This window comes from Scleropages formosus, chromosome 11, assembly GCF_900964775.1.
Source record: "Scleropages formosus chromosome 11, fSclFor1.1, whole genome shotgun sequence".
In the NCBI taxonomy this organism is placed as follows: Eukaryota; Metazoa; Chordata; class Actinopteri; order Osteoglossiformes; family Osteoglossidae; genus Scleropages; species Scleropages formosus.
Window position 1 is genome coordinate 26,574,178 of NC_041816.1, and position 23,455 is coordinate 26,597,632.

At 41.3% G+C, this 23,455-nt stretch overlaps 2 protein-coding genes across 2 annotated transcripts; both read right to left on the reverse strand.

Moving 5' to 3' along the window:
- Window positions 1-315: 315 nt before the first annotated feature.
- On the reverse strand, window positions 316-4,981 carry LOC114911850 (C-type lectin lectoxin-Lio3-like). The gene is made up of 3 exons (XM_029256027.1): window positions 4,957-4,981; window positions 3,392-3,427; window positions 316-887 (listed from the first exon to the last, which is right to left on the reverse strand). The coding sequence occupies exons 1-3, from the start codon at window positions 4,970-4,972 to the stop codon at window positions 526-528; spliced, it is 414 nt and encodes a 137-aa protein (XP_029111860.1). The 5' UTR covers window positions 4,973-4,981; the 3' UTR covers window positions 316-525.
- An 8,276-nt stretch (window positions 4,982-13,257) lies between these two features.
- On the reverse strand, window positions 13,258-19,553 carry LOC114911907 (macrophage mannose receptor 1-like). The gene is made up of 4 exons (XM_029256396.1): window positions 19,505-19,553; window positions 19,196-19,246; window positions 18,707-19,108; window positions 13,258-13,643 (listed from the first exon to the last, which is right to left on the reverse strand). The coding sequence occupies exons 2-4, from the start codon at window positions 19,227-19,229 to the stop codon at window positions 13,258-13,260; spliced, it is 822 nt and encodes a 273-aa protein (XP_029112229.1). The 5' UTR covers window positions 19,230-19,246; window positions 19,505-19,553.
- Between the last annotated feature and the right edge of the window lie 3,902 nt (window positions 19,554-23,455).

Below are 23,455 nucleotides of genomic sequence, written 5' to 3' on the forward strand. Positions count from 1 at the left end.
GTGTGAAGTAATGTTGCAGACACGTTAAGACAAACTTCTGCTACAATCTGGCTATAAGAGAGAATACCATCACCAATCCTACTTATAAAACACACACCCACACACTTTCTGAACCGCTTGTCCTATACGAAATCGCAGGGAACCAGAGCCTTCCCGGCAACACAGGGTGTAAGGCCAGAGGGGGGAGGGGACACAGCCAGGACGGGACGCCAGTCCGTCACAAGGCACCCCAAGCGGGACTCGAACCCCAGACCCACCGGAGAGCAGGACCCGGTCCAACCCACTGCGCCACCGTGCCCTCCGCTTATAAAGCACCTTTTCCAAATATATTCAAAGTTAAGAAAATTAAAAACTAAAAAATTAATCTTCACTTTTTCTGTTCACACATGTCTGTGTTCAGTGTACAGATTTAAAATTTTAAAGAACCCACAGCAAAGGAATCTAAACTATATGTAATAAACATTCAAACATCTGCTCACATTTACACGGTGAACACAATCCAGGTACTAACCACAGGTCCTTGGATCAGACTAACAAACATTTGTAGCAGATGAAGTTGAGCTTCTCAGTGTCAAGGAGAGGGACCCACTTATAACCTTCTGAAGATTTCACAGCTCCTGTAGTTCCACAGTCTATGGCTCCTGTCTCATTGCTGGGAGCCCAGTGTTCGTACTGAATGGATTGTGCGCTGACCCAGAACCAGAAGTTTAGGACACAGGTATAACGCAGACCCAGCCACACATGGCCACTGGTGGCATTTTTCACCGTCTCCTCCACCCACTTCTGGACATCAGCATTGTGGACAGACACCAGCTCCATATTGTTATCTCGGCAGTATCTCAGGGCTTCATTCCAAGTTTTATTCTCCTGGACCAAGAGCAGTGGATCTAGAGGGAAAATTGAAAAGGTAACTAAATTAAATTGGGTATCATGTATCTGAGAAATATTGAAAATCTCTCATGTTATTGCATCGGCACAGTGATCTGGAGCCAATTTCAGAAACATGAGGTAATGGTTATGATAAACTGAACATGTTACTAAGCAATGCTGTTTAGGAATTGCAAGACCTGGGCTATGAACATCTGACTTATGTACAACCTGTAATTACGAACTACACCCCCAAGCAAAGCCTATAATATTAAAAATTTGAGTTATATTCAATAGTTTGAAACAATAAATGAGCGCTACTTTGCGAGACATATTCAAACATGACACGTCAATAGCGGTTCGTCAGCTTGTGAGCGCATGAGCTTGAGGTAGGACAAAGATTTTGTTCTCTTCAGTCAGACTGCCAGGCCAACGACCTTGTTGTGAACGTCCACACCTGCCCGAAATCAGAGCAGCGGGGTATAAAGAAGCCACCCCTGCATACCCTGTTTGTAGAATCTCATTTGAAAAACCCAACTCTCCAGTTCATCGACCCCTGTAACCCTGCCACTCTGGAGGCCTTGCATTGTCATAGCAAATTCAGGAACAGTGAAGGGTTTTAGTCCACTACAGTCATCAGACACTACCCCCTGGAAGGAGGACATGTCCACCGGGTTAATGAGTTTCTTTCTTCCCACAGTGCTATAGTATCTTGCACACTTTTCAAAGGTGCATGTGTTATATAAGAAATTTATACAGTTTTCTTTGCTCCACAGTACTAAAAATCAATCTGAACCCAATGCGCCGGTATGAAAATGGGTTCTTCAGGACCTTTGTAGAGGAGCATCCATGCCACCATCAGGAGACTCCAACAGTTTTTTCCCTGAGGCAGTCAGATTACTTTACACCCTGCTACCTCCCAACATTCACCTGGCACAGTCAAACGGCTAACCCAACATGACTCCATATGCTACAAAATGCCCAAAATTCACAGCCCATGTCTGTGTCCAGGTCCTGTCCTGTGTATTTATTTACTGTCTTGTACTAATGTTCTGTGTTGTACCATGGTCTCCAGAAGAAAGACATTAAGTTCCACTGTATACAAGCTATGAAGAGGAATGACAATAAAAACAACTTGAACATGAAATCTAATGAACATGGGGGGAACAAGATTTTACACAAAGGCTAAGCAAAATTCTAAGCCAAATCCAACCCTAGAGTCAAGGATCTGTGAAGCACCGTTGTCCCTGATAGGAGCTTCATGAAAAATTGAACATGTTACTAAACATTGGTTAATGCTCAGTGAAAAAATTCACATTTGAGGGGTAGAAAAGTGTGCCAAATTGGGGCTAAGGTGAACATTTAAAATCTGACATTCTGAGGCATCTACAGGTAGATCTGGAGAGAACAAATTTGATCAGCTCTACTGGAACCTTTTGCTCATGATTTCGAATGCAATTTTTGAAAGTAAAAACTCACTTGCGGAAGAGCTCATTCCGTCAGTTGTGACTCCATCTGCAAGAAAACAAACTGGTGTTGCATTTTGGAAGCAATATTTCTCACACATAGCTCATTTTACTTACTGACTTCTACTTTGAATTGTCATGTATCTGAGAAATATTGATAATCTCTCACATTAATGCAGCGGCATATCGGTCTGGAGCCAATGTCAGAAACATGAGGTTCTAGGCTAAGGAGTGCTCCAATCCATGAGAGGGTCACCACACACACTCATACTAGTGACAATTTAAAATCAGCAATTCAATCGAAAGATGGTGTTGTCTGACTGTGCGATGAAACCTACAAGAACATGCAAATTCACAAAGACTGAGCCATATTTGCATCCACATCCAACCCTGGAGTTGAGGATTGGTGAAGAAGCCATGTTAAAAATGTGAAATTCTGAGGCTTCTGCAGTTAAATCTGGTGAGAATACATTCAATCAGCTCTACTGGAACCTTTAGCTCATGATTTTAAATGCAATTTTTGAAAGTCAAAACTCACTTGCGGAAGAGCTCATTCCATCAGTTGTGACTCCATCTGCAAGAAAATAGACTGGTGGCTTTTGGTAGCAATATTTCTCCCATATAGCTCATATTATTTACTGACTTCTACTTTGAATTGTCATGTATCTGAGAAATATTGATAATCTCTCACATTAATGCAGCGGCATATCGGTCTGGAGCCAATGTCAGAAACATGAGGTTCTAGGCTAGGGAGGTGCTCCAATCCATCAGAGGGTAGCCACACACACTCATACTAGGGACAATTTAAAATAAACAATTCAACTGAACGATGGTGTTGGACTGTGAGATGAAACCTACAAGAACATGCAACTTCACAAAGAATGAGCCATATTTGGATCCACATCCAACCCTAGAGACGAGGATCGGTGAAGCACCCATCTTAAAAATCTGACATTCTGAGGCTTCTACAGGTAGATCTGGAGAGAACAAATTTGATCAGCTCTACTGGAACCTTTTGCTCATGATTTCGAATGCAATTTTTGAAAGTAAAAACTCACTTGTGGAAGAGTTCATTCCGTCAGTTGTGACTCCATCTGCAAGAAAACAAACTGGTGTTGCATTTTGGAAGCAAAATTTCTCACACATAGCTCATTTTACTTACTCACTGCTACTTTGAATTGTCATATTTCTGAGAAATATTGATAATCTCTCACGTTAATGCAGCGGCATATCGGTCTGGAGCCAATGTCAGAAACATGAGGTTCTAGGCTACGGAAGTGCTCCAATCCATCAGAGGGTCACCACACACACTCATACTAGGGACAATTTAAAATAAACAATTCAACTGAACGATGGTGTTGGACTGTGAGATGAAACCTACAAGAACATGCAACTTCACAAAGAATGAGCCATATTTGGATCCACATCCAACCCTAGAGATGAGGATCGGTGAAGCACCCATCTTAAAAATCTGACATTCTGAGGCTTCTACAGGTAGATCTGGAGAGAACAAATTTGATCAGCTCTACTGGAACCTTTTGCTCATGATTTCGAATGCAATTTTTGAAAGTAAAAACTCACTTGCGGAAGAGCTCATTCCATCAGTTGTGACTCCATCTGCAAGAAAATAGACTGGTGGCTTTTGGTAGCAATATTTCTCCCATATAGCTCATATTATTTACTGACTTCTACTTTGAATTGTCATGTATCTGAGAAATATTGATAATCTCTCACATTAATGCAGCGGCATATCGGTCTGGAGCCAATGTCAGAAACATGAGGTTCTAGGCTAAGGAGTGCTCCAATCCATGAGAGGGTCACCACACACACTCATACTAGTGACAATTTAAAATCAGCAATTCAATCGAAAGATGGTGTTGTCTGACTGTGCGATGAAACCTACAAGAACATGCAAATTCACAAAGACTGAGCCATATTTGCATCCACATCCAACCCTGGAGTTGAGGATTGGTGAAGAAGCCATGTTAAAAATGTGAAATTCTGAGGCTTCTGCAGTTAAATCTGGTGAGAATACATTCAATCAGCTCTACTGGAACCTTTAGCTCATGATTTTAAATGCAATTTTTGAAAGTCAAAACTCACTTGCGGAAGAGCTCATTCCATCAGTTGTGACTCCATCTGCAAGAAAATAGACTGGTGGCTTTTGGTAGCAATATTTCTCCCATATAGCTCATATTATTTACTGACTTCTACTTTGAATTGTCATGTATCTGAGAAATATTGATAATCTCTCACATTAATGCAGCGGCATATCGGTCTGGAGCCAATGTCAGAAACATGAGGTTCTAGGCTAGGGAGGTGCTCCAATCCATCAGAGGGTAGCCACACACACTCATACTAGGGACAATTTAAAATAAACAATTCAACTGAACGATGGTGTTGGACTGTGAGATGAAACCTACAAGAACATGCAACTTCACAAAGAATGAGCCATATTTGGATCCACATCCAACCCTAGAGACGAGGATCGGTGAAGCACCCATCTTAAAAATCTGACATTCTGAGGCTTCTACAGGTAGATCTGGAGAGAACAAATTTGATCAGCTCTACTGGAACCTTTTGCTCATGATTTCGAATGCAATTTTTGAAAGTAAAAACTCACTTGCGGAAGAGCTCATTCCATCAGTTGTGACTCCATCTGCAAGAAAATAGACTGGTGGCTTTTGGTAGCAATATTTCTCCCATATAGCTCATATTATTTACTGACTTCTACTTTGAATTGTCATGTATCTGAGAAATATTGATAATCTCTCACATTAATGCAGCGGCATATCGGTCTGGAGCCAATGTCAGAAACATGAGGTTCTAGGCTAAGGAGTGCTCCAATCCATGAGAGGGTCACCACACACACTCATACTAGTGACAATTTAAAATCAGCAATTCAATCGAAAGATGGTGTTGTCTGACTGTGCGATGAAACCTACAAGAACATGCAAATTCACAAAGACTGAGCCATATTTGCATCCACATCCAACCCTGGAGTTGAGGATTGGTGAAGAAGCCATGTTAAAAATGTGAAATTCTGAGGCTTCTGCAGTTAAATCTGGTGAGAATACATTCAATCAGCTCTACTGGAACCTTTAGCTCATGATTTTAAATGCAATTTTTAAAAGTAAAAACTCACTTGTGGAAGAGTTCATTCCGTCAGTTGTGACTCCATCTGCAAGAAAACAAACTGGTGTTGCATTTTGGAAGCAAAATTTCTCACACATAGCTCATTTTACTTACTCACTGCTACTTTGAATTGTCATATTTCTGAGAAATATTGATAATCTCTCTCGTTAATGCAGCGGAATATCGGTCTGGAGCCAACGTCGGAAACATGAGGTTCTAGGCTACGGAAGTGCTCCAATCCATCAGAGGGTAGCCACACACACTCATACTAGGGACAATTTAAAATAAACAATTCAACTGAACGATGGTGTTGGACTGTGAGATGAAACCTACAAGAACATGCAACTTCACAAAGAATGAGCCATATTTGGATCCACATCCAACCCTAGAGACGAGGATCGGTGAAGCACCCATCTTAAAAATCTGACATTCTGAGGCTTCTACAGGTAGATCTGGAGAGAACAAATTTGATCAGCTCTACTGGAACCTTTTGCTCATGATTTCGAATGCAATTTTTGAAAGTAAAAACTCACTTGCGGAAGAGCTCATTCCATCAGTTGTGACTCCATCTGCAAGAAAATAGACTGGTGGCTTTTGGTAGCAATATTTCTCCCATATAGCTCATATTATTTACTGACTTCTACTTTGAATTGTCATGTATCTGAGAAATATTGATAATCTCTCACATTAATGCAGCGGCATATCGGTCTGGAGCCAATGTCAGAAACATGAGGTTCTAGGCTAAGGAGTGCTCCAATCCATGAGAGGGTCACCACACACACTCATACTAGTGACAATTTAAAATCAGCAATTCAATCGAAAGATGGTGTTGTCTGACTGTGCGATGAAACCTACAAGAACATGCAAATTCACAAAGACTGAGCCATATTTGCATCCACATCCAACCCTGGAGTTGAGGATTGGTGAAGAAGCCATGTTAAAAATGTGAAATTCTGAGGCTTCTGCAGTTAAATCTGGTGAGAATACATTCAATCAGCTCTACTGGAACCTTTAGCTCATGATTTTAAATGCAATTTTTAAAAGTAAAAACTCACTTGTGGAAGAGTTCATTCCGTCAGTTGTGACTCCATCTGCAAGAAAACAAACTGGTGTTGCATTTTGGAAGCAAAATTTCTCACACATAGCTCATTTTACTTACTCACTGCTACTTTGAATTGTCATATTTCTGAGAAATATTGATAATCTCTCTCGTTAATGCAGCGGAATATCGGTCTGGAGCCAACGTCGGAAACATGAGGTTCTAGGCTACGGAAGTGCTCCAATCCATCAGAGGGTAGCCACACACACTCATACTAGGGACAATTTAAAATAAACAATTCAACTGAACGATGGTGTTGGACTGTGAGATGAAACCTACAAGAACATGCAACTTCACAAAGAATGAGCCATATTTGGATCCACATCCAACCCTAGAGACGAGGATCGGTGAAGCACCCATCTTAAAAATCTGACATTCTGAGGCTTCTACAGGTAGATCTGGAGAGAACAAATTTGATCAGCTCTACTGGAACCTTTTGCTCATGATTTCGAATGCAATTTTTGAAAGTAAAAACTCACTTGCGGAAGAGCTCATTCCATCAGTTGTGACTCCATCTGCAAGAAAATAGACTGGTGGCTTTTGGTAGCAATATTTCTCCCATATAGCTCATATTATTTACTGACTTCTACTTTGAATTGTCATGTATCTGAGAAATATTGATAATCTCTCACATTAATGCAGCGGCATATCGGTCTGGAGCCAATGTCAGAAACATGAGGTTCTAGGCTAAGGAGTGCTCCAATCCATGAGAGGGTCACCACACACACTCATACTAGTGACAATTTAAAATCAGCAATTCAATCGAAAGATGGTGTTGTCTGACTGTGCGATGAAACCTACAAGAACATGCAAATTCACAAAGACTGAGCCATATTTGCATCCACATCCAACCCTGGAGTTGAGGATTGGTGAAGAAGCCATGTTAAAAATGTGAAATTCTGAGGCTTCTGCAGTTAAATCTGGTGAGAATACATTCAATCAGCTCTACTGGAACCTTTAGCTCATGATTTTAAATGCAATTTTTAAAAGTAAAAACTCACTTGTGGAAGAGTTCATTCCGTCAGTTGTGACTCCATCTGCAAGAAAACAAACTGGTGTTGCATTTTGGAAGCAAAATTTCTCACACATAGCTCATTTTACTTACTCACTGCTACTTTGAATTGTCATATTTCTGAGAAATATTGATAATCTCTCTCGTTAATGCAGCGGAATATCGGTCTGGAGCCAACGTCGGAAACATGAGGTTCTAGGCTACGGAAGTGCTTCAATCCATCAGAGGGTAGCCACACACACTCATACTAGGGACAATTTAAAATAAACAATTCAACTGAACGATGGTGTTGGACTGTGAGATGAAACCTACAAGAACATGCAACTTCACAAAGAATGAGCCATATTTGGATCCACATCCAACCCTAGAGACGAGGATCGGTGAAGCACCCATCTTAAAAATCTGACATTCTGAGGCTTCTACAGGTAGATCTGGAGAGAACAAATTTGATCAGCTCTACTGGAACCTTTTGCTCATGATTTCGAATGCAATTTTTGAAAGTAAAAACTCACTTGCGGAAGAGCTCATTCCATCAGTTGTGACTCCATCTGCAAGAAAATAGACTGGTGGCTTTTGGTAGCAATATTTCTCCCATATAGCTCATATTATTTACTGACTTCTACTTTGAATTGTCATATTTCTGAGAAATATTGATAATCTCTCACATTAATGCAGCGGCATATCGGTCTGGAGCCAATGTCAGAAACATGAGGTTCTAGGCTAAGGAGTGCTCCAATCCATGAGAGGGTCACCACACACACTCATACTAGTGACAATTTAAAATCAGCAATTCAATCGAAAGATGGTGTTGTCTGACTGTGCGATGAAACCTACAAGAACATGCAAATTCACAAAGACTGAGCCATATTTGCATCCACATCCAACCCTGGAGTTGAGGATTGGTGAAGAAGCCATGTTAAAAATGTGAAATTCTGAGGCTTCTGCAGTTAAATCTGGTGAGAATACATTCAATCAGCTCTACTGGAACCTTTAGCTCATGATTTTAAATGCAATTTTTAAAAGTAAAAACTCACTTGTGGAAGAGTTCATTCCGTCAGTTGTGACTCCATCTGCAAGAAAACAAACTGGTGTTGCATTTTGGAAGCAAAATTTCTCACACATAGCTCATTTTACTTACTCACTGCTACTTTGAATTGTCATATTTCTGAGAAATATTGATAATCTCTCTCGTTAATGCAGCGGAATATCGGTCTGGAGCCAACGTCGGAAACATGAGGTTCTAGGCTACGGAAGTGCTCCAATCCATCAGAGGGTAGCCACACACACTCATACTAGGGACAATTTAAAATAAACAATTCAACTGAACGATGGTGTTGGACTGTGAGATGAAACCTACAAGAACATGCAACTTCACAAAGAATGAGCCATATTTGGATCCACATCCAACCCTAGAGACGAGGATCGGTGAAGCACCCATCTTAAAAATCTGACATTCTGAGGCTTCTACAGGTAGATCTGGAGAGAACAAATTTGATCAGCTCTACTGGAACCTTTTGCTCATGATTTCGAATGCAATTTTTGAAAGTAAAAACTCACTTGCGGAAGAGCTCATTCCATCAGTTGTGACTCCATCTGCAAGAAAATAGACTGGTGGCTTTTGGTAGCAATATTTCTCCCATATAGCTCATATTATTTACTGACTTCTACTTTGAATTGTCATGTATCTGAGAAATATTGATAATCTCTCACATTAATGCAGCGGCATATCGGTCTGGAGCCAATGTCAGAAACATGAGGTTCTAGGCTAAGGAGTGCTCCAATCCATGAGAGGGTCACCACACACACTCATACTAGTGACAATTTAAAATCAGCAATTCAATCGAAAGATGGTGTTGTCTGACTGTGCGATGAAACCTACAAGAACATGCAAATTCACAAAGACTGAGCCATATTTGCATCCACATCCAACCCTGGAGTTGAGGATTGGTGAAGAAGCCATGTTAAAAATGTGAAATTCTGAGGCTTCTGCAGTTAAATCTGGTGAGAATACATTCAATCAGCTCTACTGGAACCTTTAGCTCATGATTTTAAATGCAATTTTTAAAAGTAAAAACTCACTTGTGGAAGAGTTCATTCCGTCAGTTGTGACTCCATCTGCAAGAAAACAAACTGGTGTTGCATTTTGGAAGCAAAATTTCTCACACATAGCTCATTTTACTTACTCACTGCTACTTTGAATTGTCATATTTCTGAGAAATATTGATAATCTCTCACGTTAATGCAGCGGCATATCGGTCTGGAGCCAATGTCAGAAACATGAGGTTCTAGGCTACGGAAGTGCTCCAATCCATCAGAGGGTCACCACACACACTCATACTAGGGACAATTTAAAATAAACAATTCAATCGAAAGATGGTGTTGTCTGACTGTGCGATGAAACCTACAAGAACATGCAAATTCACAAAGACTGAGCCATATTTGCATCCACATCCAACCCTGGAGTTGAGAATTGGTGAAGAAGCCATGTTAAAAATGTGAAATTCTGAGGCTTCTGCAGTTTTATCTGGTGAGAATAAATTTGATCAGCTCTACTGGAACCTTTTGCTCATGATTTCGAATGCAATTTTTGAAAGTAAAAACTCACTTGTGGAAGAGCTCATTCCATCAGTTGTGACTCCATCTGCAAGAAAACAAACTGGTGTTGCATTTTGGTAGCAATATTTCTCCCATATAGCTCATATTATTTACTGACTTCTACTTTGAATTGTCATGTATCTGAGAAATATTGATAATCTCTCACGTTAATGCAGCGGAATATCGGTCTGGAGCCAATGTCAGAAACATGAGGTTCTAGGCTACAGAAGTGCTCCCATCCATCAGAGGGTCACCACACACACTCATACTAGGGACAATTTAAAATAAACAATTCAACTGAACGATGGTGTTGGACTGTGAGATGAAACCTACAAGAACATGCAACTTCACGAAGAATGAGCCATATTTGGATCCACATCCAACCCTAGAGTTGAGGATCCGTGCAAAACAAGAAACTGGTGGTTGTTAGAAGCAGTATTTGTAATACATAACTCATTTTATTTACTTACTTTCACTTTGATTTAGTCTTTTGCTTCTCGTGAATGATTAGAATGGTTAGGCTTTGATTAGTTCACCGTGGTTTTGATGAACTTTTCTACGGTGTTTCAGTATGTCTGTTTTCTCTGAAGGTCGATAATTGCCTTTCTTTCATTAAAACAATAAATATACTTCTTTTTGTTGCACACAACTTGCACTCCTGTTTGTTGATATGAAATAACCTGGTTCAAACTTTGTTACACACAACAACAACCGGAGACAGCCTTGGGCTCGTAACAGATTAAATGCTTGAAAGAATGGTTCAAAAAGACAAAATTGGCTTTATGTATGTATATTCATATACAAATGAGATACGCCTGGAAAGGGCCCAGAAATTGAGCCAGAAAATGAGTGTATTAAACGCATCAGGGGCAGAATTCCTACATACACCTTGTAAATATCGATGACTGTTTTTAATTTTACTTTAACATTTTGGAAATATGTGTCACGCCCTCGGTAACGAGCAACACCTGCGGCTGACCAGGGTCCGGGCACATAAGGACAGCCCGGAGCGCAGCAAGATGCGGAACCTCGGTCAGCCTTTCTCTTTGCTCCCCTTGCACATCGGATTGTTCGCTTGCCGTTTCCCTGTCCCTCTCCCTGTCCCTGATTCTGCTCACTCTCTTCATCTCCCTCAACCCATTAGCTGATCCTCGACTCACGGTTTTCGGATTCTCCTCGTAACGACATCTACTCCTCGGTGACCCTTGCTAGTTTCCTGACCACGACTCTTGGATCATCCTCTCATCCTGTGCGCCTCTGCGCTGCACTTGGTCTGATGACTCACTTCCCAGAGGGAGGCATGACACTATGTAATAACTTTCTGAATGATACTCACGTGTGGATGAGTTAATTTCTTTTTCCAGATCCACTGAGGTAGGAATTACCTGAGTAGTACATTTTTCTGGAAAAGAAGCATGTACTTTTAGCCATTTTTTTCCCCATATATTCACTTATCACTTCTATATTCTTTATTTATTCTCTTCACTTATCTGAAGAGTGAGACTCACCACTGGTTGAGTTGTTTTCTTCAGAATGATCAAAACTGTGTATTCTGAACATATCAGCTTTAAAAAATTTTCAATTTCAGCAACATTCACTTTTTCTCACATCTGCCTAATGAACACATATAATGTTGTGACTGGAGGAGACAATGACAGTAACACAGATGCTGTTTAATGTAACGAGGGGTCGTGATCTCAACAGCAGAGTGACAGTGAAGTGCACCATGTGACTTATGAAACAAAGTGTGAATGTGACAGAATAAACATGAAACAAAGGGACGTAGTGAGTGTTTATCAACAAGTTCCCCCAGTGACACAGAGGGACGAGAGCAGGACTTGGACAAAGCAGTGTGACAACAAGACTGAAGCATTGGACCGGGAACAGAACTCGGGTGACGGGAGCAGACAAGACAGAAGATCAGGATGAAAGAAACACAACCAGTATGGAAACCTGGAAAACAGATGAGAGACCCAAGGAAGCTCAGTGTTCATCACTAACATCATGTAATGCTGATCAAGGATCCACAACCACTCCAGCCTTCTGCTTGACTTTAATACCTTATTCTGCGATTGGAACCTGTGTGTGGATTGTTACTACAGCTAATCGTCATGACAACACTATTATGTTTATTTTCACAGTTTTATTGTCATATATACCCTCAATGCATCTAGGAATAACAATATTTACTTCCATAGCAGATAAATGGGTACTTTTCATTACATTGTTGATCATCCCATCGCCCCTTATCTGTCGCTGTCATCCAGGCCACAGCACATTTGGTTGCATTGCCATTGTCCGGTTTCCCTAATTTCCATTATTGTTGGTTTCAATAATGTAGAGTTCAGGGGTAGAGCACCTCCATGTTCTTTAGGGTAATGACTAAATTTCTTGTCTATAATTAGGATTTTAGGATCTGAAAATGTCCTAAATTAACATTTGACAGAATGCAGAGAGACAGAATCCTAAAATGAATGCTTAAAAATAGCAATGGATTCCTGTTTTGGTGCTTTTTTCTCAAATAAAAAAATAAACTCTAGAGTGTTAAAGGACTAACTAATTAAAGGACTCAAATGGAAAGTTACAGAGTACTGGTAAATGTTACTGTTCTGAGGTTGTATCCTTAGAAACAATATTTTGGTTAATACTTATCCTGGTGTGCGATCAAAAAGTGTGAAATTCATATTTATTACAAATGGTCCTTCATAAGAAAGTCAGGTCATAATCACTATAAATAAAAAAGGACAATAAAGTAGGATAGTGGATTGATTGTCCTTCAGTTCTGACTGACTGTATAAACCAAACAAATCTTATATGCCATGGACATTTTTGTGGTTGATCACTTTTAAATTACATGATTACAAGTTAAGGGGGTGCGGTGGTGCAGTGGGTTGGACCGGGTCCTGCTCTCTAGTGGGTCTGGGGTTTGAATTCTGCTTGGGGTGCCTTGTGATGGACTTGTGTCCCATCCTGGGTGTGTCCCCTCCCCCTCCAGCCTTATGCCCTGAGTTGCCAGATTAGGCTCTGGTTCCCTGTGACCCTGTATGGGACAAGTGGTTCTGAAAATGTGTGTGTGTGTGTGATTACAAGTTGTGAATCTGACTCAACTCACCATCGTAACACAGGAACGGGTGATTTTCACCACGCTGTCGATCATCCCACGTTCCATTGAGTGTCTGTGTGAACGAGGCTACAGTACAGTTCTCATTCCCAGTATTATTATCAGGTTTTCCTGGTGCCCAGTAGCGGAATGAGGAGTTTCTCTGGTCTGACCACTGCCAGTAGTCTCTGTACAGACCGATCCACACCCAGGTTTTACTTGGAAACATGTTGTGTATGAGATCATTCTCAGTCTGGTTCCTCACACTGACCAGGTCTGTGTGATTCTCTCTGCAGTATCTCTGTGCCTCCGTCCAGTTCGTATTATTTTGATTAATGAAGATGTATTTCTGGTTGGTTTGTTTTCTCTCTGTAAAGATTGGATTAAAGGGATACATTTTCAATATCAATTGTCCCAAAATTCCCTCTTTTTAACGCACTTCTCTCCTGAACATGTCAGTTTATGCTAAACATTGACATTTATTAATTTAACGGACACTTTTTCTGCAAAACAACATATATCTTATTGCTTATTGCTATAGAATGGCGCCGCGAATGAATGGCCGCCTCGGTGTGGAGCTCCACAGTTGTTTTACTGTTTTTGTTAGTTTGCCCTGTCTTTAGCTATACTCCCACAGTCAGTTTTACCAGGGAAGAACTGCTGAACATTCGGCAGCACACACCACACCCAGGTTTTTACCGGTTTTCGATTATTCTGACGTTTTGCTGGACATCACTGTAGTCGGAGGTGCAGCGGTGCTGCTCAAGCGCTTCAAGACGCACAAGCGTGGAAAGCGAGCCGCCGGCGCACTAGTCAAGCTCCGAAAGCGCGGCTTTAGAACAGCGCTGCCTAGTATCCATCTGGCGACTCTCCGCTCCCTACCCAACAAAATGGACGAACTTCTCCTTCTGTCCCAAAAAAACAAGGACTTTTTAAACTCTGCTGCTCTGTGTTTCACGGAAACCTGGCTGAATGAAGCCATTAATTCCGGACAGCGCGCTACATCTGCCGGAATTCCAGCTGTTCAGAGGGGATCGCGACGCGGAATCGGTGGGAAAATTGCGCCGCGGCAGGACATGCTTCTGCATCAACGAAAGGTGGTGTACAGATGTAACAGCGTTGAAGAAGATGTGCTGTCCCGACCTAGAAGCGCTCTTCATTGTAACTGTAAGCCTTTCTACTCGCTGCAGGAGTTTTCCTCGTTCATTCTTGTAAGTGTTTACATTCCACCGCAAGCGTATGTGAACGCAGCGCTGCAACAGCTGGGCGACCAGATCACAGACACATAGCAACAACACCCGGCCGGACTCTGTTATAATCATTCTCGGGGACTTTAATAAAGCAAATCTCTCCCGTGAACTGCCAAAATACGGACAGCATATTACATGTCCCACCAGAGACAGTAATATTTTGGACCACTGCTACACCACAGTAAAGGATGCATATCACTCTGTTCCACGGGCAGCTTTGGGGCTCTCTGATCACTGCCTGGTTCATCTTATTCCCACCTACAGGCAGAAACTGAAATCAGCTAAACCTGTAATAAGAACTGTTAAAAGATGGACTGGGGAAGCAGAGCAGGACTTACAAGCCTGCTTCGAGTGCACCGATTGGAGTGTTTTTGAGGCTGCTGCTACCGATCTGGATGAGCTCACAGACTTTGTAACATCATATGTCAGTTTCTGCGAGGATATGTGCATCCCTACCAGGACTCGTTTAACATACAACAATGACAAACCGTGGTTCACTGCAAAACTCAGACAGCTTCGTCAGGCCAAAGAAGATGCCTGCAGGAACGGGGACAGAGTCTTGTATAAACAAGCCAAAAACACACGGACAAAGGAGATCACAGTGGCTAAGAGGAACTACTTTGAAAAGCTGAAAAAACAGTTTTCAGCCAATGACTCAGCATCAGTGTGGAAAGGCCTGAAAGACATCACCAATTACAAGACAAGACACCATCCTTCAGCACCATGTCAACTCAACGATTTGAATGAGTTTTATTGCAGGTTTGAAAAACCCTGTCTCACACCCAACACCCATTCAGACCCTCTCTCCACGCATCAATTAACACCTCCAGTAACCCCCCCCCTGCACCTTTGATCTGTGAAGAGGAGGTGTGTCGGGTCTTCGTCAAACAGAAGACAACAAAAGCACTAGGCCCAGACGGTGTCTCACCGGCCTGCCTAAAAACCTGTGCTGACCAGCTGGCCCCTATCTTCAAAGATCTTCAACAGACCACCGGAGCTGTGCGAAGTTCCTTCCTGCTTCAAACACTCCACCATCATCCCCATTCCGAAGAAACCCAAAATCACAGGACTGAACGACTACAGACCTGTCGCCTTAATGTCTGTGGTCATGAAGTCACTTGAAAAACTAGTGTTGGACTACCTGAAGGACATCACTGGACCCTTGCTGGACCCCCTGCAGTTTGTTTATCGCGCAAACAGGTCTGTGGATGATGCAGTCAACATGGGACTGCACTACATCCTGCAACATCTTGACAAACCAGGGACTTATGCGAGAATCCTGTTCGTGGACTTCAGCTCAGCCTTCAACACCATCATCCCACACCTCCTCCTGTCCAAATTAACCCAACTCTCTGTGCCCACCACCATCTGTCGGTTGATTACCAACTTTCTGACAGACAGGCAGCAGCTAGTGAGGCTGGGAAAATGTTCATCCAATACTTGCACGATCAGTACTGGCACCCTCTAGGGATGTGTGCTCTCCCCACTACTCTTCCCCCTGTACACCAATGACTGCACCGCAAAAGACCCCTCTATCAAGCTTCTGAAGTTCGCAGACGACACCACGCTCATCGGCCTCATCCGGGATGGCGACGAGTCTGCTTACAGACAGGAGGTTAAAGAGCTGGCTGTCTGATGCAGTCATAACAACCTGGAGCTGAACACGCTCAAAACGGTGGAGATGATCGTAGACTTCAGGAGAAACACCTCAGCATTATCCCCACTCACCATCATGAACAGCACTGTGGCAACAGTGGAGTCATTCAGGATCCTGGGCACCACCATCTCCCAGGACCTGAAGTGGGAGCCCCACGTAGACTCCATTGTGAAGAAGGCCCAGCAGAGGTTGTACTTCCTTTGCCAGCTGAGGAAGTTCAACCTGCCACAGGAGCTACTGCTGCAATTCTACTCTGCAGTCACTGAGTCCGTCCTCTGCACCTCTATAACTGTCTGGTTCGGCTCAGCTACGAAGTCAGACATCAGAAGACTGCAGCGGATAGTTCGGACTGCTGGAAGAATCATCGGCACATCCCCCCCAGCTCTCCAAGAACTGCACTCATCCAGAGTCAGTAAAAGGGCTGGCAAAATCATTCTAGAACCCTCACATCCAGGCCACTTCCTCTTCGAACCTTTGCCATCTGGCCGGCGCTACGGAGCACCGAGCATCAGGACAGCCGGGCACAAGAAAAGTTTCTTTCCTCAGGCCGTCTACCTCATGAACAGCTAAATCCCCCCTAGAGAGTAAACCAGTGCAATACACAACGCTATTTATATTTATAACTATTTATCACATCATATCTCTTACTCACACTCCGTTGCATTGTATAGAAAATACCTGTACATACATACAATGTCTAGTGACTATTTTTGTATATTGGGTACTTTATATTTTTATATGTTTTCATCCTTCATTCACATATTCTATCTTCTCGTCTGCCTTGTCACTGTTATTCTGTTTGTGCTGTGGAAGTTTCTGTCACCAAGACAAATTCCTTGTATGTGTGAACATACTTGGCAATAAAGCTCGTTCTGATTCTGATTCTGATTCTCATCTTGCAGAAAAACATTTGTGCATTTCTTTTCTACTTTAACTGTACTCCTCTTGTTCAAGGTCCCTGATTTAAGAACACCATCCTGTATATACAGGAAAATTATTGTAGGTTGCTTTGAATAAACATATTAACAAATAACAATTAGCTAAGCTGATAGCATAATGGTTAGAACTGCTTCATTTGGACCCAAAGGTTGCAGGTTTTATTCCCACCTCTAGCTGTGGTACCTTTAAACAAAGTTTTACTAAATTATCCCAGGAAAAAAATGCCCAGCTGTATAAATGGGTAAATAACTAAGTAGCTTGACATTTTACCTTCCATTGGAGAAAAGTGTCTGCTAAGTGAATAAATGTAAATAACTTAAAAAAATCAGTTTGTAAATTTTTTAGCTGATAAAGTGGAGAAACAGGCAACACAACTGGACCAGGGAATTGAAAAGACCAGAAACAACCCAGGTAGCTCAAAGTGACTCAGATTCATTCCCTCTTAAAAGCTGTGTGGTTTTCATGATGAGTGGGGGTGCAGGGTGTCTGTTGGTGCCCTAGAGAGGGGGTCTCTGGTTGGCAACGTCTTGCATGATGTTTGGGGACATACCTTATGCCTCGTAAGCTACGATATGTCACTGCATTTTAAAAAATGTTATCTTAACTGACTGGTGATCAATATTCATTATTATTTACATGAAAATAAGTGAAGCTTTTGAATTTTTACTGCATCTCATTGCTGTAATGGTGCAGTGAAAAATACTGCTGATGCACATCTTTTGCATCTTCTCTTTGATCAGATCCAGTCTGTGAGGAGTTTACTGCTGTGTTACCTGTATTTCCATATAAACATGTGTAGCACGCCGAGGTGGCCAGGGAAAGGGGCGGAGATGGGGACGAAGTGGTCACAGCTAGGGTTGATTGCACTCCCTATTTCTTACCCTGTGTCCAGCAGTAAGAGAGAGACACGGAGGAGGAAAGCAAATCCACGCAGATGAGCATGAGCACAAATTCGAACCCCAACCTGAACCCGAGCCCGGAGACGACGCTGCCCGGACCGACCTGAGGCTCCTAGCCCCCCGACCCACACGAAGCCCCATTCTACCAGTTCCCTGTCCCCCCTTTTCCATCCCCTTCCTTCTCCCCGAACTGAGACTAAATAAAACCCCTTCACAGACAGGCACCGCATCTGTTGGCTCCTGCCTCTTCTGTTGCAACATGATTCCAAGTAAATATGATTTTTATGCACCTAAATTAATTTTTTTTTTTTTCCGTGCTAAAGGATTTAAAAAGATGAAAAAATATTCAACTGATCCCTTTCTGCAGAGCAGCTGGTAATGATTTACTTGTTTATATAGCTGGGTATTTGTGCTACAGCAAGTTAGGGTAACTGCTTGTTCAAGGGTACAACAGCAGGAGCTGCAACTGAGTACAAGGTGGTAGACCTGATCGCTGAGATTCAGTTTGAAAACAATAAAAATGTTATCTGAAACACTTTTGCAGGTTATTTTCCCAGCAACGGAAATGTATGTGTGTCATATGTTGCATGATACAATTTCAGAAAATATACTGTTCAAATTATTTTGCTAAACTAAACATTTACTCCACATGAATGTTTTTTTGAGATTATGTAGCACAGTACTCACCATCATAACAAATAAAGAATCCTGTGGGAGTTTTAGAGGCACAGGGAATATCATTCCATTTCCCAGTGTCTCTCATCCCCACACAGTTCTCATTCCCACCATGATTGTTTGGTTCCCCACTGTCCCAGTTTGAGAACTCAGTCTGTCCATCACTGTAGAGACGTCTCTCTTCCAGAGACCACTGCCACTTCCACGAGTTTCCCTTCTCCAGTCCTATCCAGGCTGGTCCAGTATAACCAGTGAGGTTTACACTGTTAATCACTCTGTTCATTTCCTCTGGGTTGTTAATGGTAACCAGGTCAGTGTAGTTCTTTCTGCAGTAACTCTGTGCTTCATTCCAGCTCTTATTCATGTTCACAAAGTGATATAGATGAGGGAAACATGAGGACAGTGTACAGAGTCCTGTAACGTAACCACACACACTCATTTGAACACCTTTGCAGTGAATGTAAGCATTAAAAGATAATAAATACAACAAAGCACACGGACCTGAGAACAGAAGAAGAAATATTCTGCATTCCATGATTCTCGTTTATGAGCCTACAAAGACATACAAACGAAGAAAAGATAAGATCGTAAATTTCATATCACAGATGCTTTATTCAGTCACATTTAAGAATTTTTTTTTAACATTAAAATTTTTGTAATGAGCCAATACTGAAATATTTTCTAGTTAGAAATATTCTAACTGGAGCACACACACACAAACAAATAACATATAATAGCTGCAAACTTTCTCTATCCAGTATTTATTACCAACAAGGAGTCTAAGCTACAGAAGACTTATCTAAACCTTACGTGTTTGCAGGGATTTTTACGCTGAATCTGTTAATTCTCTTTGTGTCACTTCTTCATCTACTGAACCTTGTTTTCACTCTGGCTCCATTTTATTCTCTTCCAGTTCTTCCAGTTCCAGTATCTTCCAGTTTTTTTTTAGGCTTCCAATGCAAACATTATGAAGATGTATGCAAACACTTCCCCAGAACCCCAAGGAAAAACAATGGCTGATATTATACGCGAATGTGAGAAGCCTGAAACCATCAACCTAGGAAAAGGGCAGCATCTTATTTTCTTACTCTGGATATGGGACAAATTTTTAAAAAGACTTTTTTACAGATTTTCTTTAATCTTCAATACTGCAAGGCTGTAATAGCATAACCGGAGATCTCAGACACTGTCACATTCTTGCAGTCCTGGTGGTTTGTATTTCAGTATTGAAAATGTAGCTTCATGAAGGAAATGTCATAGATAAATTCATTCATACACTAGTGTAGTGCTTTACGAACATCAGTGTTGGTGAATAAACTCCCATCAAGCTGGACTTCTGAGAAACCTTGCATTTCAATGAAAAGTGAAACAACATCCATATGTCCATCCTAAATGTTACGTTTGTTTCGAATGAGGTCACAGAGGTCAGTTTCTTCTCTTGTAATTCCTCATTACAGAGAATAGGTGAAGAACTAAGGATCATTTCCCCACAGTAGCTTCACACCTTTTTTAATCATGTCTGATATATATTTTGAGATTACATTTATACACTGTGTAGCAAGAGAGATGCCGGAACAACAGGTAAGATGCGGTGAAGGGGTTTTACTTTGTAGTGGGCGGTACACAGGGATCAGTGAGGGGAGGAACGGAGGTGTAGGGAATAGGTGCAGGTCAGGGTCACAGTGGGAAGGGTGCGGAGAACAGGGCTGTAGGCGATCTCGACTTGGGTCGGCGGCAGAGGTCGTCGGCCACAGGACGTCCGTAGGCTCTCTCTCTTCACTGTTGGCGGCCGGGGAAGAAATAGAGGTGGTGATTATTTCCAGCTGTTCCAGCTCCGTCCCCCCTTCGGAACGCCCCGGCGTGCTACACACTGAAAAAAGTTTGTTGGATTTACTCAAATGAATTATGGACATTGGTTCTACATAATTTTTTTGGGTTCACAGTATCCTACACATTCACATGGTTTCAATACAATAATTTTATGTTAATCAGATGTATTTTAATAAAGTGTACATGCTCTAATTAAGTTATCCTAACATAATTCAGTCATGTTGACTTGCCTTCATTCTTTTATATTCAGACACATGTCTGAATCATGTTATTTTTATTCAATCTAATAACATCCTCTTTACATCATTATCTTTGTTCAGTTTTAATGGTTATGCTGTTACTCAATATTTTCCATTTTATTTTCAATAAAACAAACAGCTTTAGAGTCAAAAGCTCTATTTCATTAAGTGAAAACAGTTTAAATTACATCTCTTTAACAGGCCAATTGGCAACTGTATGACATAAAAGCAACTTGTACCTGAAAATATGTAAAAAATGAGCTGATGTATACATACATAACCATTTTACAGCTTGACATATTAACTATTCCGTTATGAAGGCCACAAACATCATAAGAAACATTTTGTAAAAAAGACCATAAGCAACATAAGTTACACCTCACATTTCTGCATAAACATTAAACGTCATGTCTCTATAAACAAACAGAACATAACAGAATGAATCATTTTACTTAATAAAATAACTTTGTTGTCTCACACTCTTCTACATAACTTGAAACCTCAAAAGTGTAGCACAACTTTGTGGGGTACTGTCACGCAGTATGCAGGGGATCAGGAGAGCAGACTCAAGTGCTGATGCTAACTCGCTTTATTTGTATCACCCAAGGGGTTGCACCCAGAGAACAGAGCAGAACAATCAACCTCGGAAGAAATAGGTGAGAAGAACATGTCTCAGTTGGAGGTTCCGCGGCCAGGTGCGTCGCAGTGGGTGCTTTCATACTGGGTTGTCACAAGGGCGGTCGAGGTGGTCGTCGAGCACGCAGTTGCTAGACTCGCAGTCGTCGGGCGTGCCAGTACCCGTGACAGTAGACGCGCAGTCGTCAGGCATGCCAGGGGTACCAGTACTCATGATAGGTACTAAAGGTTGAGAGCATACATGAGACTAAACAACACTGGAGTTGCAAAAGCCACATTCTTGAGGTCCCGAAGCACAAGAATCACACCCTCAAATAATAGAGAGAAAAAGCAGCAATTAGCAGCTCGCTCGCTTTGAAGTTGCTCCCGTGCAAAAAAAAAAAAAAAAAAAAAACTCGCAGAAGGCAGAGACATAAATATATGAGGAATAAACTTGATATTTCTTGAATACAAGCTAAACGCATGGGCACCGTTTCAAAAGAAGTCCATCTAATTTTTTTCCCATAGAAATGAAGCTGTGATAAACCTTAGTGGAAGCATGCATTCGGAAGCAGTTCAGACTCGGAACACACTGAAGCCAACATTTTCGAAAAGAAACTTGCGGTTTTCTCCTTTTTTCGAAAAAACGAGAGGAAAAAACATCTATCCCTGTGTCAACCGCATAACATTTTTAATTAAATTTATTATTAATTACATGTCATTCATATATATTTAATAAAGTGATAGAATGTTAAACTATATAATAAATTATAACTCTATATAATACAATTTACTCTATAAATAGATATATATTTCTAATAGATCCTCCCTTTTTCAGGTCAGTTTCAGCAATACACTGACCCAAGAAATATTATTCTCATAGTCCTAACACAACTGGATTAAATATACATAGATGGATTGTTCACAATGAAATTAAGTTGAAACAAATGCAAAAGAATTGTGTTGCATCGACTAATTTTAATTAAGTAAATCTGAACAAGCAGTAAAAATCCAGTTGAGTGAACATGTCTGTTAGAAGTCTAAATAGATTGGAACATTTTATTGCAGCGTGATCATACCACTTTTTGATGACTGTGATGAATTTCACTTGGACTTTATGCAATATAATTATGTTCTCATCTCAAACATAAATGTATTAAGGTGATTGTAAATGTATTGTTTTAGTATTTTCAGTAGAGCTGCTTTCCATTTTTTTTCAGTGTATTATACTTATATTTATGTGTTATATTTAGCTTTTATTGTGACAGCATGGCCGCACAGGGAGTAGTATTGCTGTCTTACAGTCCCTTCATGGTGTAAGAGGATGTGGGTTTGATTCCCCCTCAGTCTGTGTGGAATTTGTATGTTCTCCCCATGTCTGTGTGGATTTGGTCTGGTTTCCTCCCACAGTCCAAAGACATGCTGTTCAGGTTCACCCATAGTCTGTGAGTGAAAGAGAGAGTGTGTGTGTTCCACGGATGTATGGATGAGTGACGATTGTAAGTAGTGTATTTATCAGTGTGAGTCACCTTGGTGAATAAGGTGTGAGGGCTGGTAACACTACACAGTGTTCATTGTCGCTTTGGAAAGAAGTGTCAGCTAAATAAATAAATAAATGTAATTCACTCTTCTGAAAATGCAATACAAAAGCTAACTACCAAGGCCTCCTCAGCCCAACTAATGTTCTCAAACTTCCTCAGTTTCCTTTTTTGATAGGTTGTAAAATGTTTTAAAGTTGGGTGACGGAATTGTTTTGAACTTTAAAATGTACTTAGATTCATCACATCTCCCATTGAGGATCCACCCCCACACACCAGTTCACGATCACACTCAACGACCATGGTTACTGAAGACACAGATGGTTCAGTGTTCTTGCTGTGTTTACCTCGCCTTAAATCTCCGCTGTCTTTGATTCCTGTCCTTGTCCAATCAAGTCCAACTGATGATGTCATCTTACTGCTTTGTCCCAAATTTTCCTTTTGTGATTTTCTGTACGTTTTGTACAATCTCCTTCTCTAGCAGCACTAGCACACAAACTCTGCATCTGAGTTCAGCTGCCCTGGAATTCTATTACCAT

What these genes read in the sequence shown, in the direction of transcription:
- LOC114911907 (XM_029256396.1), bottom strand. Translation starts at nt 19,229, where the DNA reads ATGGAATGCAGAATATTTCTTCTTCTGTTCTCAG. An exon ending in ATTTCTTCTTCTGTTCTCAG is followed by an intron (nt 19,109 to 19,195) that starts GTCCGTGTGCTT and finishes GTTACGTTACAG; the next exon opens with GACTCTGTACACTGTCCTCA. An exon ending in ATTCTTTATTTGTTATGATG is followed by an intron (nt 13,644 to 18,706) that starts GTGAGTACTGTG and finishes CAATCTTTACAG; the next exon opens with AGAGAAAACAAACCAACCAG.
- LOC114911850 (XM_029256027.1), bottom strand. An exon ending in CGGAATGAACTCTTCCACAA is followed by an intron (nt 888 to 3,391) that starts GTGAGTTTTTAC and finishes TTTTCCCTCTAG; the next exon opens with ATCCACTGCTCTTGGTCCAG.